The sequence below is a fragment of the Antrostomus carolinensis genome, unplaced genomic scaffold, assembly GCF_000700745.2.
Source record: "Antrostomus carolinensis isolate BGI_N321 unplaced genomic scaffold, ASM70074v2 scaffold23265, whole genome shotgun sequence".
NCBI lineage: Eukaryota > Metazoa > Chordata > Aves > Caprimulgiformes > Caprimulgidae > Antrostomus > Antrostomus carolinensis.
Genome location: NW_010317417.1, coordinates 13,728 through 32,380, shown reverse-complemented (window position 1 = coordinate 32,380; position 18,653 = coordinate 13,728). Strand labels below are relative to the sequence as shown.

General features: G+C 52.4%; 1 protein-coding gene across 1 annotated transcript in view; it reads right to left on the bottom strand.

Annotated features, from left to right (window-relative positions):
- Positions 1 to 18,653, bottom strand: part of LOC104525431 (nuclear receptor corepressor 2-like) — a gene marked incomplete at both ends in the record, with an annotated part of 50,628 nt that overhangs the window by 27,042 nt on the left and 4,933 nt on the right. The window contains 2 exons of the mRNA XM_010168586.1: positions 5,289 to 5,345; positions 16,842 to 16,955. Of these exons, the coding sequence (XP_010166888.1) occupies positions 5,289 to 5,345; positions 16,842 to 16,955 (171 nt within the window). The remainder of the gene's footprint in view (positions 1 to 5,288; positions 5,346 to 16,841; positions 16,956 to 18,653) is intronic.

Here is an 18,653-nt window from a genome sequence, read left to right as displayed (position 1 = left end):
AGCTCTCCAGGGAGCCAAGCGCAGGCAACTGTGGGCAGGACGAGTCTTCATCCCTGTGGTTTCCAGCAATGCTGAAGAGGGTTTGGCCCCCAGCCATGTCACTGCAGCCCCCCGGTACCCATGTGTGGAGTGATGCTCTTGTCTGTCCCTCAGGAGAGGCACTGGGCTCTGGTAGGACAAGTGTTTTGGCCAGGGTTGACCTCTGGAGAGCCCAGTGACCATGGCTGTCTCCAACACCAGATGCAAGCACCCATCATGGGGCTGCTCTGCCCCTCACAACCTCAGCAGGGACATGCCAGGGCCCTCTGTGGGGAGTCAGGAGAGCTGGATCCATCCCTGGTCACCTTCAGCTGGTCACTGTCCCCGCTACCTCTCCCTTCCCATCCTCAGGGTGATGTACCCTCCAGGAACCTGCCATGAGGGAGAGATGCCACAGAGACCACTCTTGATCCCACCCACTGTGATTAAGAGCTCAGGTCATGCTTCAGGAGCTGCCACCAGTTGTGTCCACATAGGCAGGCTGACAGGGTGCTCAGGATTGAGCCCTTCAAATGCTTTTCTAGTTACCAGTTAAGTGGGTGTGAACATGTCCAAGACTGTGCTAATCAAAAGCTTTCCAAGGCCCAGCCATCATCAGCAACTGGCCATCCAACCACAGAAACATCGCCCAAGTTTTCAAGCAGTTCATCCACAAGCTTTCACCAAACCAGCTGTGAGCGATCTAACATCTGCGGCCAAACACAGGCAGGAGGACATGTGATGGTTGAAGGTCCTGGTTGAAGGCAGCATCCTGGCCACAGCTACACACAAAACAGCTCACCTTCCTATTGTGGTCATACGACTGAGGCTACGCTCTGGATCCACTCAATTTCATCTCAGATTAAACACAGGAAAAGAGCAAAACATCTGCTCAACCAGGTGAGCAGCACTGAGGACAGGACCTGCAAACACCGTTGGGTCCCCTTCTCCTCCAGTTTGGAGAAGGTGTTATTCTCGCCACCTCCACAGTGTTTCCCCATCACCATTCACAGGTGCTTGGCACAGAAGGTTGTTTTTCCACACACACAGCCAGTCTCTACCACCCCATAAAAAAGCAGATAGTGCCTCAGCTCTGCCCTGGCACACACCAGGACAACCACATGGACCTGCACAGAAAGGAGACCGGGCACAGCTCTCCCTCCTCTGCACTGCTCTCATCACCGCTGCATCTTGGCACCAGAAGGTCATCAGCTTCTTTTTCTGGCTGCCCTTGGACACGTCCCTCTTTGCTGGGGAAGCACATGTGACCCCCACGTGGAAGAGGCACGCAGAGGAGACCAGGCATGGTGAGAAGAACTGCTGTGTCCCAGGAGGGCTGCAGCGCTGCCGGCAGCCCTCAGGCATCTGTTACCCTGTGAGGGGGAGCGGGCTGCACGTCTGCAAGGAGATACCGGCCACCCTGTGCCCACAGTGCCAGGGCAGAGAGGGGACAAGCAGGGTCCCCAAAAGAAGACATATTCTCAGTGGTGTCCCTTCCCCAGGGGTATTTCTATCATGAATCCTCTCAGATCTGCTGGTCCAACTCCAGGCTCAGCGCTGGCTGTGCACTTCACGCTTGGAAAGCTCAGAGGAACACAGACATCCGTCTCATCACGTAGCTCGAGAGAGGCAGGTCTGCACCACGGAGAGAAGAAATCAAGCTGCGGCTCTGGAGCATCACGTCCACAGTCACTCTGGAAAGGCTTGACTGGAGAAACCCCTGGGCGGCCTTGACCAGTGACTGCCTCTTGGAAGAGGACTGAGGACTGCAGGAACTGGAAATACTGATAAATAAAAGTGCCTCTCTTCCATCTGTGCTCATAAAAACCAAAGAAAAGGCTGACACATGGCAGAGTGTCACACAGAGTCACAGAGACCTTCCTCCTGGGAGGAGGTGGTGGAGTAAACATTTTGGTTTGCATCTGGGTTAGAAGATGATCACGTGCATGTGGACACCACAGATGCCCTGATGCCACTCAGCTGACCAAAGACTGTCGATTCTTTTCCACTACTACTGATCTATGATACAAACAGCCACTTAAACTCTTAGTTAGCAAATCTAAGTGTTAACAGACAAGTACTGGAACACAAAACTTCAAAAGAAATGCCCAAACATTCAGAAATAAGAAACTCTGAGACCCAAACCCAAGATCCACATGACATCAGCATCTTAAAGAGATTTCTGTCTGCACAACAGCATCAACACTGTAATGCAGCCCATGGAGCAAACCCAGGAGACAAGTTCTACCTACCCCACAGAGAACAAACCTTCATAGACTAAACAGTTAAAGGAACTTTACTCTCAACAGGGCAGGGACCGAGAAGCAGCATCTTTCCTCAGAGCCACCCACAACCCACACAGAATTACAACTTTCTCAGTGAGTAAGCAGAAGTAAACCTGACAGATCAGCTAGGTAAGGTGACATGTTCAAAACATCCACAGTGTTCCTTCTCCAGGGTAAGGGACATCTCATGCATTTCTCTGCGGGATGACATTTAAGAAAAACATAATTGCAATGCAAAGCTATTACTGGAAAACTGAAACTGATTTACTGAAAGCTCTTTAAAAATCCAACAGAATGAAAAGTCTCAATTGCTTTCTGGCCACAGCAGCGTTCAGACTGCACATCTCAATGACATTTCTCCCGGGGGAAAACATGGGGTCACTTTAAAAATAAATGGTCCCGCTACCCTGCAGGGGTGAAGTGAGCAGAGTCCTGGTTTACCGAGTCACAACCTCCTCCTGACCTAGAGGGGAGCACCAGGTTCTTGGAGATCCCTGGGCAGGGGTGACTCCTGCCACAGGGACATGGAGCCAAGGGGAGGGCAGCAGTCATGACCGTGCGGGACACCGCTGTGTTCTGCATCAGCTGGGGCTGATGTGGGGGAAAGGGAAGAGATGCAAGGCCACCCAAAACCCCAGCAGACAGGATGGAGAAGCACCAGCAAAGGGAAAAGAGATTGAGGTACAAATCTGCAGGTTTAAAGCCTCAGGAGAACAAAAATGAGGATCCTCCAAAGACCATCAGACGCGAATGACACCTCTAAGATAAAAAGTGCAGGGCCAGACCTTGTAAGGTCAGTGAGAAGCAGGAACCAGCAACAGACACTTGTTGCTTCCTTGAGAGTACAACCCAAGGACACCAGTTTCAGTGAAGAACTTCTGAGCCTGAAAGCTCAGAGGGAGCTATTTAAAAGACCCAAGTCAGGAATTAAGAGTTTCCTACCAGAGCTGGGTCATCTCTCAGCAGCTTCCAACTTGATGGGAAACTCATGACACAGACCCAAAACTTCTGGGTAAATCCCTGTTTATGCCAAGCCCATCAACGTGCTCAGGAGATCAGACTTCTCAAACACAAACCCCGTGGAGCAAATTGCCACCAGCAGGACAGAAGGTAGAACCCCACCACGGCCCTTCCGCCCCAGCACAAGCCAGGGATGCAGTCTCTGGCTCCGTCCTGCCCACAGCACCCAAAACCTCATACCACCTCACCCTGCTCCTGGCCACCGTTTCTGTGACCTTTGGCCTCTCTCTGCCATGACCAACTGATTTCCACCGTGACCTCCTGCCTCACACCATCAGTCTCTGGCAAGCTGCCCGGCTACCAAGCCAATGCGCATCCGTCACCACTGCTGATGCAAATGCAACAACCAGAGCTCTCTGAACAACCAAAGGCAAGACATCAGCGGCCTGAGCAGAGCCGGCAGCGATCCAAGTCCCTGCAGTTGGGTGACAGCCACCACCGCTCCTCGCAGAGGTTCTGCACAGGATTAGCACCAGACTGCAAGAGACCTCTGGGTTGTGGCAGCTCCAGGGCTGGTGCACATCATGTGTGACACCGCGGAGCAGGCGTGCACACCGGGCAGAGCATGCAAAGTTGCTCTCCTTCCTGGAGCTGCTTCCTTTCCAGCTCAGAAGAAGATCTGACTATTCATCTCATCTCTCAGAGGCTGTTGGCAGGTCCTGGGTACTTTTTTTGCTTGACACGGCACGGGGGCTGGGCCATAGGAAGTGTCTCTCTCTGGGCAGGCAGATGAGACAGACTGCAAGACACATGCAGAGCCACACCGAGGTTTTGCAGGGTTTTCTCAGCAGAGGCTTCCCCTGTCCTCCAGGAGTAAGGCTGGGTGACAGAGGAAGGGTTTGCAGTGTCAGCACCCAGGGGAAAAGCATCAAAGAACTAAAAAAAGGAAAAAAAAAAAGCAATCCAAGAGAGAGCAAAGAAAGGAAATGCAACATCTTCTGGGTGGGGAAGCACCAACCCCAGGCACTGCCAATCTTCAGAGCAGAAAGAGAGCAAAGGGTTTGACCCTGGTGACTCAAAGGAAGAAATAATGAGTGCTGCCTCCTCAAACAAGGAAGTGGGCTTTGACACGTGGAGTGAGCACTAATTCCCTTGTGACCTCTCCCTCATGCACCCAGGGAAGGTTGTGATTAGTGCCACCTCCACAAGACACGTCCAAATCACAGCTGTCGAGGTGTGTGAGCTGCCCACTGGGACCTCGCAGGAGCAGCTCCCTCCATTGCACCCCAAAGTTGGTGCAAAGCAAGAGATGCTCCATTAGACCATGTCTGTCCCCTCTGACCCTTCCAGCAGCATTGCTGCAGACACAGCCTTTGCCAGCACCCTTCTCCAGCACCGAGCTCCTCAGGGGTTGTTTCCAGCAGTCACTTGACTTACAGATGGATTTTGCTGAATGAGGGGACAGCCCCAAATGGATAAGTCATTGTAAGTTGTTTTTCTCAGCTTCCCTGTGCATGAGGGAGACAGCAACAGGACACGTGCGAGTCCTGATACCTGCAGGTCATCACAGCTGAGAGCAGCCTGTGCTGACAGAGCACCCTGCAGCACCCTCCTCTGTTCACAGCCGGGTGGGACAGAGGAGAGCTGACCCAGCACCCATCCCTCCCATGCAGCACCACGAGCCCATCGGCAGATGAAGCCATCAGCATCCCGAGCAGAGGCAGACGGTGCTGGAGCCCCTTCCACCGCCCAGCTCCGCTGCAGCGTGTGAGGAAGGAGCTGAAGGGTTAAGGCTCTCTGAAGAGAGCTGTGTGTGTATCTGCCTGGTTTCAGTACTCATCTCAGCCACTTCGCTTCCTGCCTTGGTGAGGTGCCAGGAGAGGTCCCGACCAGCAGCAGCTTCCTCCTGCCAGCTCAGACACACACACACACACACACACACACACACACGGTGCCGCGCTCGCCGCCCAGGAATCTCTCCAAACCTGGCCCACCTCACTCCTCGCAACCAGAGGTAACACTCACCAGCTCCACCTGAGGTCCCAGTCCTTCCAGGATCCGGTGGGCAGCTTCTGCCTTCTTCTGCAGGGAGGAAAGGGGAGAGAGAGAAGAAAAGTTATTTCTGTCATCAGTTATGGTCACAGCAATCTGCTCCAGCTCTCCCCGTGCTAAAAACCCTTCCCAGAACCAGAACCACCACAAATCCCAGCCCTTCCTGGAAGCGGGTGGAAAGGTTGAGCTCAGCCTCTGGACCTGCAGGAAAACCCCACAGGCAAAGGGCTCCAGCACCGGAGTTATCACGACTTCAATGCACCCGAGCTCTGCCTGGGAAGCGACCCGGATCCCTGATCCCTTTGGGTGCCGGGTGGGGGGATCGCACCCGTTACCTCCGCACAGCAGCCACGCGAGGAGGAGGGCGGGCGAGCCGGCACGCAGGCAGAGATGCCCTTTCTAGGATTCATCTCTTCACAAGCATGTGATCGTTAGATTTGAGCTGCCCTTGGCTCCTCATCTTGCTCTCATGTCCCTCCCCTCCTTGCTGCAGAGGAACCCTTCTCTGCCCCCTCCCACCCCCGGCCAAGCTACCTAGTGCTTATTAGAGGAAAAAACAACCACCCAGGAACACGTGTCAGGGGCTGTGTGCTGATTACTAATTAAACAAGCCTGAAAAAAAAAAATAAAATAAAATAAAAAAAAAAATACATGGGTTGGCTGGAGCAGGAGCCTAAATAAAAGATGACATTTTCAGTAAACAGCACTTCCTCGCAAAGCCAGGCTTTTCAGTGGGGGTTACTGACAGTCCAATAAATCCAGATCGCTGCACGCTGCCGACGAGCCACGGGGCTCAGCCAATAAAGCCAAATACCTGGCAGTGAGCAGGGCAAGGAGATGGATTTTCAGAGGCATTTGTTCAATAAAAGAGGTAGTTTTAGTTATTTTGGGGTAAGGGGGAGTGAAAAGCCACAGCTGTCTAAAATAGGGGTGAAGGAGCAGTGGGCAGAGCTGAACTTCCCCAGGATTTAAACATGGGGAAGGAGGATGGGAAAACCCTTTTTTGAAGCACTTTCAACATTTTAACCCAAGAAGCACTAGAGCCCCCCCAGGATGGGATTTCCCATCAGGTTCACAAAGAAGGGGAGCGCCACTAACGCAGCACCCATCTCTGCTGTCCCCAAAGATGCACCAGCTGATGATAGGGAAATCAAACCCCAACAAACACAGCCCGGGCAAGAAACCCAAGAGCAGCACAGCCTGGCCTGGCTCCCCTCAAAGCGTTAGGCATTTCTAGCACTGCACACCTGACTCCATCAACGGGAACAAGCCAAGTCTGTCCAGGAACTTGTCCCTTGGAAATATTCATCACACAATGGAGAACTCCCAACTTGACCATATTTTGGTCTCCAAGAGCTACAAAATCTGACCTTGGAGAACATCAGCACCGTGGCATGTGGGAACCTTAAACAATTAAAACCAGGAGGTAAGATTTTCAGGGGAGGGTATTAAAACTGCTACAAAAGAGACCTTATTTGCTGCCAAGAGGGTGATTCGACCAACCACCCTCTTGCCCACCACCACGTGCTGGTGAGCAGGAAGCATCAGCTTCCCCAAATATCTTCTGGTGCATACCTGGGACAAAAATCAGCACCCTGATTAGCTGTGGGCAGTGTAACAGTGGGTAGAAGATTGCAGCCTCAGCTCGAGGCAGCCGGTCCCACCAAAGGCCCATTCTCCTGGGCACCAGCGCTGGTGAAAGATGCCCTGGCAGCGGCAGGTGGCACAAGGAGGAACCGATGATGCTGGAGGCCCATGTGTACAATACGATTAACTTTGAGGAAAAAGCCGTGTATTTTCAGCTGCTGCACTTGCCATGTTTAGACAACTTAATGAGACAACCCAGAGGCAAATCACCATAGGCAGAACATGTGGCGAATCAAGAAGAATGACATAATTTGTCTTGCATTAACTACTGTAATGCACACGTCTCCAGAACGAAAGATCAGGAGGGGAAGCTATTCCGAGCACGTCATATCTTTGTACATACACAAAGAAATGCCTCTATCTTGAAAGCTGCCCAATTAACACTTGACACCCGCTGTAATCGCTGATGATGCTCCTCACCGCATTTATCAGATCATAGCAGAACGGTAATGAGCTGTCTGAAAGACCATGCACACCGAGGTGAGAGCTGGTGGCAGAATGGGAAAGGATGTATTACACCCAGTAGAAGGTTCACACCATACTGGGGCTCATCCTGGAGGACAGACAGACAGACACAGGGAGACATGGTCCCACCAGGGGACCCAGCTAGCCAGAAGCCTGGCTGGGGAATTCAGGGAAACCTCAAGCCACCCATATGCAAGGGCAGCCCCTTGCTCTCCCAGGACCTTTGCTGAAGACCACCAGCAGCCCTGCTAAACCCACAGCCACACAGGACTCACTTCCCATATTGATTTCAACAGGAGAACACTCATGATTGACCCTGCAGAAGGAAACCAGAGGGTTCATCCTACATCTGCTGAATAACCCCGCCCGTGCCTGCGATCCCTGTTATTCAACAGAAAGAAATGTATGAGGAAGCAAATCTAGCCATTACCTCTGGTGAGATGCATGAAGATCCCCACTGGTTTTATAGTCCCTCTGCAGCTCCACAGCAAGCAGCTAATGACCCCTTTTCCTGATTCAGTACAGAGCTCTGAAACATTGCTCCAGCACGGGGAGCAGCGGCGCTGGCACAGCGACTGCAGCCCCCAGGCTGAGTTCTGCTCCCATTTACCACCAGAGTCGCTTTGCTCAGGTAAAGTGCCTCTGGGTTTCGCATCGGCACAAGCAAACCACAGGCGCTTCTGAGGGCAGAGACATCTTCCCTGGAGCATGTTCCAGCACAGCTCAGATGGAGAGGTGAAGCCCACTACATCCACATTTGCAGAGGGATCAAGGTGTCTCAAGAAGCGTGACTGGACCGCAAACACTGATCTGTGTCACTGCAGGGCCCATGGATGGAAAAAGGGACCCACAGATGTGGCAAGCAGCAACATTTGCCCCCAAAAAACCTCCCTCCTCATCTTCCCGTGGGCAGGGGCATGGGCAGGCAGACCGTGGCTGGGGAGGGTGTGCTCTTACCCCATCTCATGCTCCTCCAACAGGCCTGGAGCTAAAGAGATCTTCACCAACAACAAAAGCCTTCCTGCAGACTATGAAAATCTCCATTCTCGCCTAAAAAGCATTTGGCTTCCAAAGCAAACTCCAGCCCCTTGTTTTCCCTTTGAAGAGACTTAAAATAGGCGTGGGAGGGGGAAGCAACTTCCCGGCCATGTGAGCTCCCGTGGGGATGACGAACCGACCCCAACGAAGCAGCAAAGCATCTGAAACCAGAGGAGGGAGAGTCTGGGATTTTGCGTGGGTTTTTCTTAAAGCGAAGTTTAAAAATGGAAGAGAAGGAAACACAAGAGTTATTTTGAGAAAGCGGATCTGAAATTAGGAGGTGGCATTTTCTTGGACTGACTCCAGCCATGGCTCTACGCGGTGCAAAGCTGCTGCAGCTGAACCGTGCTCCCGGGGTTATTTATAGCAGCCCGTAGGCAGCAGCACTGGGGAATGGGAGGGTTTCTGTTTGGGACCAGGCGTGTCCTGCATGGAGATAAGCAAAGCCCTTCGAGAGGCAGGAGAGCTGCGTACAGGGCAGCACTGGGAAAAATTCCTGTCCCAGCAGCACCATGTCCCAGGGTCAATTGGAGCTGCAGCAGTGGCACAGCAAAGAGGCAGGCTGGGGTTGGATTTTGTTTAAAATAAAATTCGGGGGAAGTGTGGCTGATGTCAGCAGAAATCTTGGAAACCCTCAAGCGAGACACCTTTCTACATGAAGCAGAAAAACAAACAGTCTGGGGGGATTTAAAGGCCCTGCCTCTGTGCCAAGATCTGTCAGGACCAAACCACGACCTGGCAGTGCTGGTTTCACAGGGAAAGGTTTTCATTCCTACAACCACAGGTACTAATTTTTTCCCCTTTTAGCCTATGCATCCTCTCTCTGAGAGCCAAACCACCCCAGCAATTTCCTACCCTCCCCACAAAGCAGGTGGGATGAGCACCAAGGCCACGGGAATGGAAAGCAATGCTGTTTGCTCCCCAGCTCCCACAGCTGGCAGGGATGGCCACCACCAGTGCTCCCAACTCAACTGTGGGAGGCCAAGGATGAGTGCCCTCCCCCAGGCTCTTCTTGGACCCAAAAGTCCCTGAGCATCATAGAATCCCAGACTGGTTTGGGTTGGAAGGGACCTTAAAGCTCATCCAGTTCCAACCCCCCTGCCATCAGCTTTTTTTTTTCCACTAGACCAGGTTGCTCAAAGCCTCATCCAGCCTGGCCGAGAACACTTCCAGGGAGGAGCAGCCACAGCTTCTCTGGGCAACCTGGGCCAATGTCTCACCACCCTCACAGTGAAGAATTTCTTTCTCAGATCTCATCTAAATCTACTCTTGTCCAGTTTATAACCATTACCTCTTGTTCTGTCACTCCCTGTCCTTGTCCAAAGTCCCTCCCCAGCCTTCCTGGAGCCCCTTCAGGCACTGGAAGGCCGCTAGAAGCCTTCTCCAGGCTGAACAGCCCCAGCTCTCTCAGCCTGTCCTCATAGGAGAGGTTCTCCAGTCCTTTGACCATCCTCGTGTCCTCCTCTGGACTCACTCCAGTAGGTCTATATCCTTCTTACGCTGCGGGCCCCAGAACTGGACGCAGTATCAGAGGATGCGGGTCAGCCTCGGTGGGATGTGCCAGGCTCCTCTCACCCAGCCCAGGGGCTGATGCTCTCCAGGGGTGCCCTTGGGACATGGGTGCCCTGCACTTCCCCAGCTCCCTGTGCTTGGCTGGAGCCATCTCCCCACCCCACCAGCAGCCAGGGAGCCCCATCCCCGAGGCGCAGGCCAGCGGGTGCATGCAGCGGTGGTTACGAATGACTAACCACAAAGAGTAAGAAAACTGAGGAAACGAGTCACGCCGGAGCCGCGTGTGAAGAGCAGCCCCCACCTATCCTGTGCGGACCGTGACGAGCCCGTTCATTTTGGTTGCTCACGGGTTTCTGGCTTTGGCTAGTCATTGCCAGCCAGTTTCTGCGGTCAGCCCGCTCGTGCTCCATCCACGGCTGAGGGGTGAACCCCTCGTTGTAGCTGGGTTTCCACTCATACATCGACCCAGCATCACGCTCTGCTGCCTGCAAGGTTACGGCGCCGGTTCAAAGGCAGATTCATTTTAAAGCAAGGTGCTAATGAGGCTTTGCCACACCAAACCTGCTGCAAACGTTGTCATTGCACAGAAGGCTTTTAGAAATCAAAATCTCAGCACTGGAGCAGTTACAGGAAAGCTCTGGTCACTCAACCCAAGGAGCCAGAGCTGTAACCGCAGGGTCTACGCTCCTCCCTCCTGCAGATCTGGGTTCTCTGCGCTTCTCATCCCAATTTTCAGGACCTGAAAACACCGAACATGGCATTATCTGCTCTGGGTTAGTCGTGGACAAACCTTCTCAGTCAATGTACCTACTGGGAACTCCAGATCCCAAAGCAGACCTTGAAAACGGACATCAGGACCATCAAAAAAACCAACATAAAAAAAAATTCTTTAAAAAAAGGAAAGGATTCTTACTGACCCCAGGCTAAATGTTTCAATTTTGCCTTTTTGGCAATCCTGCTATCATGCACTAGTGTTAACAGCATCTAACCTCTGACCTTTCCACTTTTCCTCCAGTCTATCTGAAAGCCCATTACGCATCACCGAGCCAAGATGAAGCAACCCCAGAATAAAAGTGATCACAAACAAAAGCAAAACAAACGTGGTCCTTTCAGCAGCCAAATCTGAAATACCCCCACTCTGACTACCAGATAAGTAGAATTTGGAAAAAACCCTGCAGATTTAATGCTCGAAAGCGGTTTCACTGATAAGGTTTTATTTACTGCACCAGCTCTGTGCTGACGATGCAGCCCTGGTTCTTCCCTTTCTAATGTAAATCAGGAGTTCATAGAAAATCAGAGTTATATAGACATAAAATCCCCGTGGGATCCGAGTCACGCTCCGTGCCTTTGAGTAGTTAACGGCTAGATTATACTTTGCAATGCTAAAAGTGTTCATTTATTTATTCTCTTACTTACGGATGGGGCATTAATGCTTTATGAAGGTATTTGAGAAGGGTAAAGGGATAGCTGGGAACACGCTCTGCACAGACACAACAGCAGCAGGGGGTGGAAAAAGTTCAAAACAATCCTTTGAATTCCAGTTTTCCAGTATAATGCTGATTTTATAGACAGATAGCTGTGCCCTTTTGAAGGAACAAGCATCGAGACAGAAAACGAATTAAAATTTAATCTTATTGATTTCCACCAACTCAATCCCAAGAGCGAGACAGAGGCTGTGCCTGTCTGCGCTGCCTGCGCTGCATCAAACCCAGTTTTTCGGAGGGCTGGCAGCGGAACAGGGATGGGCTCACACAGCCACGAGCTGTTGACACCCACAGGGTGCAGGGGTGACACCGGGGGACCCGTCCCAGCCCTCACCACGCTACGGTGGGTCACAGCACGTGGTGTCCCCTCTCTGGCACAGCGGCGGAGGGCAAAGTCACACCGTGTCCTGACGCAACCTCTCCCTCTCCAATAAATGAGCTCAAGGTTTTAGAGGAAAGCCAGTGTGCGCTTGTTTGCAGGGAAAGGTCTGACACAAGGATGGAGGCTGCTTTTTATCTGCTGGTCTCCAAGCAGGAATCCTCCCTGGCTCCAACACGTGGTAAGTCTGCAGAGAGCCTTCAGCCACCCGGATCCGGCTTGCAGAGAGCTGGTGATGGGTTCACACAGGCTCCACATCATCATGACAGTTGGAGGAGGCACAAGCACATCTGTGTGCACGATAGCTGATGGGGAATTGAGGTGCAGAGGGGACTTGGAGGAGAATTCACCCAGCAAAGTCACACACTGGTGGGCTGCTGGCATGGCCAGGCTTGCCTTAAAGCAGCATCCTCCAGGACACGCGGATAAGGAGAGCTCAGCCAGCCCAGCATCCCAGGATAGGCTTGGAGAACAGTGTGAAGCAACAGCAACACTGCTCTCCTCCCCGTGCTCAGCAAGGGATCTGGGAATTTCCATTCACAGCACAAAAACATCTTCAAGCCCAGGTATGCTCAATCAATTTCAAGGTGGAACAGGGATACAAGGAATCCCACAAACAGCCCAGTGAAATAAAGCCACAACTGAAAATAAACACAGAGGAATCTGCCCTGATGATGGGGATTCAAGGTGGAAGGAAGCTATATTCTCTCGGTACAGTAACGTCCTAGAGGGGCAAATTAAAGCCCTCAGGGAGGCTGTGCCACCAGCTACCACCTCAGAGGTGTCAGAACCAGCAGGGATGAGCTTCACCCCACTGGGGAGACACTGAATGTCACCCACACAGTATAACTGAGGAGATCCCCAACGCCTGCAGCAACCAAGACACCCATCACACCCCCACTTCCCCAGGTAGCTCTGCACCACCCTGCTGGCACCCAGGGGAGAAGGGGTGATGGGGTGTGTTTGCCAGTCCCCATCACCCTGCAGTCCAAACAATCCTCTGAGCTCCCCACTGCCCTTTCCAAAGCATCTCGGTGATTTTAGCACCCATCACTGTTTTCAAACATCATTCTGTCTCTTCAAGGACTAAAAGCACTATTGAAAACAGGACTCAGATGTTTCTGAAAATGGTACCCACTGTTTATTCTCAGTTTAGTCTACGGATAGTAACAAAAATGTTCACTTCCATTCTCATGGATCCTTTCAGAACTGGTACAGTTTGCACCTCACGGTTGAAATTTTGGCTTGATAGGTGCATGTGTGTTTTTCTGTGTTACACTGCAAACATTTCCCAAAAGATTTTTTTCAGGTGCATCTTTTGGACACAACTTAAAGCAGCTCCAGTTAGCACATACCTGGGGCAGGAAGCACCTGGATCCTGAATATCAATTGCCTCTCTATAATCCAAGTCTCCTAAAATCCTCCCAATTGCAACCACAGCCTCAGAAGAGGATTTCACCGCAGTCAAGCTTCTCTCCATTCTTCCCCAGTAGAATCTGTACAGTCAACTTTTTTTTCTTCTGGAAATCAATTACTTGTCCAGCAGACTGTAGCAAGAGGGGATTAGAGGTCACGTTTTCCACAATTATCCTCTCTGATGCCGAGAAACTTTTCAAATCGTAAGCGTTAAGTAGGTCACAAGAGGGAAAAGCCGCGTGATGGGTGTTTAGCATCAGTGAACCTGAATTTGGAGAAAATGGATGCAGGCCAGCGCTGACCTGCATCCCACCCCTCATCCATACCCAGCCAGGGGTGAGAAAAACATATAGACTTCCCTGATGAACCATAAGCTAAAATTAGAAACCATTCACCCCTGCAAAGCCACAGCTATCGCCAAAAGGAAAGTAGGTCATAGAATAACTGGCTAACTTGATTTTCCGGCGTTTCTAGCTGCTCTGTCCTCACATAACCTCTTCTCTCCCATGGACCGTTTTTGGCGTCTCCTTTGTTCGGGGTATAACTGCACACAGTGTGCAGCTCCAGCACAGCCTGGCAGGAGCGGTGGGAACGGGCACGGCAGCACCCGCCTGCTCGGTGAAGCACAGACCCGTGGTTCATGAAAAATTAAACCAGAGCCAAGCGACAGCCCCTCCACCAAGTGCGTCGCCTCCCACCTGCTCTGGGATCGGCACAAGCGCTGGCTTCCTGCCCCTTCCACAATATTGCTCTTTAAAGATCATTTTGGGCTTTGCCAGCTCTTCTGGGGTGCTTTGCTGTCTCGCCTCTTCCCGGGGCCTGAATATCCTCTTTTTATTTGCATTTCTTACCGTGTGCTGCCTCCCTCAAGCGAGCCACAAGCTGAGGGATGTGAGTAAATCAGGCTTTTCCTCCCTTTGCGTGCAGGCTGGAGCCCTGGCTCAGCCGTTACAGCCGCTTTTCCTGCAAATAGACCTCGAGGCACTAGACTTCCCTGCTTTTCTGCAGCACAGAATAGGTGGAAAGGCTTAAAATCTGGTTGAGTGACCTTCCTTGCTCTTGATCAGTATGTCTCCATCCAGCTCTCAGCCCTTTGCTCCTACCAACTCACCTTGCAATTAAGTGTTAACCTGCAGCAAAGTGATGGGTCAGCACCATTGTGCCCAGGGCTCTCCCATCCGACAGACAGCTGGGTACGTCTGGCTGCTCTGCTGCCACCAAACCCATCCAAAGCAACCTGACATCCAACCACCAACCACTCTTTTCCACCCACAACGTTGTTCCCATGTCCTTTCCTCTTCCAGTTTTCCTCCTCCTGGTCCCAAGGGGAAGAGCAGTCATCACTAGAAGGCATCCCAAACATGTCCAACGGAGGTGAGAGGCTGAAAGCTGAGCCTGGGGATGCCCTTTAGAAGGACAATTGCATCCTGAATCCCACCTTCGCTACTGGAGCCATGACAAGGGCAACGCTGTCAGCAAGGCTCGGCAGACCCTTCCCCTTGCAGCCCATGGCTCGGCATCTCCGTGTGATGGCACCTAAAGGGGTTCTTCCATCACCCAGCCTCAGCCCCTACAGTCAGCCACAGCAAGGCTCTGTCCACTCTCCATCACCCACGAATAGAGTATGTCTTCTACAAAGGAGGAACTTCTCTCCAGCCTGCTATGGTTTCTACCAAGCAAAAGGGAAGGGTTGTCTGGTTTGAGTCTCCTACCCGCAGACGGGCTGGCTTACACGCTACTCGCATGGGGACTTTACAAGAACAGGGGAAGAATCATCATTTACCCATCCCAGGGATCCCACAGAGACAAACACGGAGCCAGCTTTGAAATTATGCAGACATTTGGTGTCAGATGTGACCTTCGCTTGCTGAGCACCCGCCTGGAACGAGAACACGCTCTGGCGAAGGTGAATAACAAAACACTCCTGGTTACAGCCTGGCTTCAAGGATCAGCGAAGCTCGGAATGAACTCGGGCACACTGACAAATAGATGCCACCAGCTCTGAGCACTGAATGCGACAGTGTCCCAGGTATTATGGTCACACACTTTCAAGGAGAAATGAGAACTCCATGCTTGCTCTTTGCACTCTTTGCCACCACCCACGGGACAGGGCAGCAACCCTGATGGGCAGCAGAGGCTTTGAGAGCAGATGGTGTCTGCTGTGGAGGAGGTGATGGGGAGGAGATTTGGGGAGATGGGAGGGTAACAGTCACTCTGCTGCTGGGGGTGGGCAGAGACAAGAGGTGACAAAGCAGGACAAGGGTCTGTCAGGACACTCAGACTTGAGCCATGTCCTGCTAACAGGACTGCTATGATGCAGGTCGTTGGGGATGCAATGGCTGAAGATCACCTTCCCCTCCTGCCTCAGCACCATCACCCATTTCTTCCCCTCGTAACACAGTCCAGGTACACGAGAGTGTCCAGGGAGGACAGCACTCAAGGGAACAGGAGTAAAAATATTTGAGACCTTCTTTTTTGAACCTAACCCCTTGACAGAAGGCACAAGCCATCGAGCTCAAGACCCCTGGCAGTGCCATGGGGAGAACGGCTTTGAGAAACCCTCAGCACCTGCCCCCAGTGCCCGGTGTCTGTAAAGCTGTCACCAACCCACGCCTCAAACACATCGACCTCGGTCCTCACCCACTCGCACATCAGACCGTGCCAGTGCTGGGTTATTGCTCAGGGAGAGAAGAAGATGGAAAAAGGAAAACCAGGAAAATTGCAACGCCTGGGAGCGCGGGGTACGTGATTTATTTCTTTTTTTTTCCTTTTTAGGAGCTGGGCACCTGGATTTCTGCAGCTCCCAGTAAAATCACGGGCCTCGCAATTCAATATAATTAATGAGTGGTAGTTTTCCTTTTATGCAAAATCATTCTTTTTATCCAACACCTAAATGAAAATGAATATGCTTGATTATCTACCAAAGGGTCCAATTTCCTAGCGTTGCTTCGAAGCGCACAGCAAAATCCGTGTCTCCTCAGGCTGCTATTACAGGCAATGGCTGAGTGCACCAAATGAGCAGTCAAGGCAGAGATCCAGAGCCAGGGATGCCAGCCTGACCTTTGCTGATGCTGTTTACAGTGTCAAACATCCACAAATCCAGCCATGGCTGCATCCACCTCCCTTCTGCTCCAGCCTGGGAGGCTCAAGGGCAGCCAGGAGAGCTCATAGCTGGCCTGCCAGTACTGGAGCATCACAGATGTCCCTTTGCATCCATGCAGCCCACCCTACCACACCAAAGCCCATACTCTGAGGTAGCTTTCAACCAGGTTCAGTTCCGGGGGAGATGATGAAACAGCTATTTAACAGACAGGGCTCTGAGGCATCTCCTAAACGTTTCAAATCTAAGGCTGATCACAGGAAACCCCCCCAAGGCAGTTTCTTCAGAAGATATTTGTGTTCAAGCCACACAGCAGAGCGAGCTCCTCATGGCTCAGCCCTCGCCATCTATCCACCTCCCGCAGCCTCTGCCCCAAGGATCACACCCTGAGGAATCCCCCACCTACCCCTTACCAGCCTCCCCATCCCTGGCCAGGGTGAGACAGCATGATCACAGATTTGTACCTCCATCGTTTCCAGACTCACCCTGTTCTCGTCGTAGATGATCTGCACCAAGCTGCGATGTTTGGACTCGATAGGAGGGGGGGAGATGGGTTTTTCAGGCTCTGGTGGTTTGGCTGCTTCTTCCTCCAACTGTTGCTGTGGAAGGAGAGGGGGGAGGAGAAGGGTGAGTCACAGCGAGAAACGCAGCCGTCCCCATCCACACGAGACTCTCTGCGGTGCCGCGACCGAGGCAGAAACCGCCATGGCAGAAGGCTTCCTGCGAGACACGGGCAGGTTCAGGCCGTGGAGGGACGGGGAGAGGGAGGAGAGCTGCGTAACATCTCCTGCCACGCAAGCGCAGGGCTGTCCTGCCCCAGGCACCCGGCCCCGGGCTGGTGGGTTGAAGCTTTATAGGCACGAAGGATGAGGACCTGCCTTGAACGAGCCGCCTGGAGAGGGGTCGAGGATAGAAATGATGATTTTACTGGAAACCCTTGAAGGGAACCGCAGCTCCAGCCCTGTTCCCTGCTGCTACCTGCCTCTGGAGCTCCTGCTGCACTGCAGGGAGTGGTAGAGGAGCGAGGGGTGAGCAGCAAGGCTGCTCTTCACTCTCCACCTTCAGCTTCATCTTGTGAAGCTGTGGTTGGAGGAGACGCCCCGGGACGACTGTTCTCGATGAGATGACTTGTGCACCAGCTGCCCCTGCGCTGCGCAGCCAGATGAGCCAGTAAGTACGACAGAGGAGGCAATAACACCATGAAAGCTGTCGTCTCTGGTCAGAGTCAGCGCGATGGGACACGTGGCATCTCTCCTGGCTGAGGGGAGACATGCAAAGTGCTCAGGAAAGCAAGCCAGAGCTACAGGAGTCCCTGCAGAGGACAGCATGGCACTCAGACATAGGCCACCAAGATACCCTCTGGTGAACTTTGATGGAGAGCCCACGCACTCAGGTTGCAAACGCCTACAGTGTGAACACATCACACACCTCTGGTTGTCCAGACAGGTACAGGAAGAGCTGCTGAGGACACCAGCACAGCAGAAGCCACCCTCCAGCCATCAGCCATCATGCTTTTCCTGGGAAGGTGGCTTTGAGACTCATTTCTCTCCTCCTTTCACACAGGACAAACTGTCCCGAGCAAAAACCAAGTAAGTCCAAGCTCCAACTACAGAAAGTCCAGGAGGGGTGGACAGCCATCACCTGAGACAACAGTGCCAAGAAGCTCAGGTTGTTGACCCTTCTGCTTCCTTACTGTCTTTACTGCAATGCCACAGCTCTGTGTTTCACGGTCTCTATGCTTTGAGGTGCAGCAGCTGCAAAAATACACCATGCTGTCCCCTCCAGCTCCACATATCTGCCTGTGCTGGGACACGCAAGGCGTGTGTCTCATCCCAAACTTCACTCCCACTCACAGCAGAAACATCCAGGAGCCCAAGAGCTGCTCCACAAGCATGTCCACCACATCCCCGCCACACATGCAGTAAAATGCACTCAAAGCTAGCTCAAACGCCAACTACCCCCTTGGGAGATGGAAAGCAGAAGGGATTATGTCCACATATGCACCTTTAGAGATCACTAATCTTTTAATGCGTTCCTACCCATCTACAAACCTCCCAGGCTGCGGTGAACATTAATTATAAACTAGGAGATTTCAGAGAGCACTTTCAAACATCACCACCATCAACCGGGATGGTCTTACGTACAACCTCCGTCTCTCCTGATGAGTGTGAGGCAGGAGGAGACAGTTGAGCTCTTCCAGTAAGTTTGAGGAAGCGCTCAGCCAAAAAAAGAAACAACAGATTCCTCCAGGCTCCTCCTGGGGCCACCGGCTCCCTGCGAGGCGGGCGAGCGCAGCC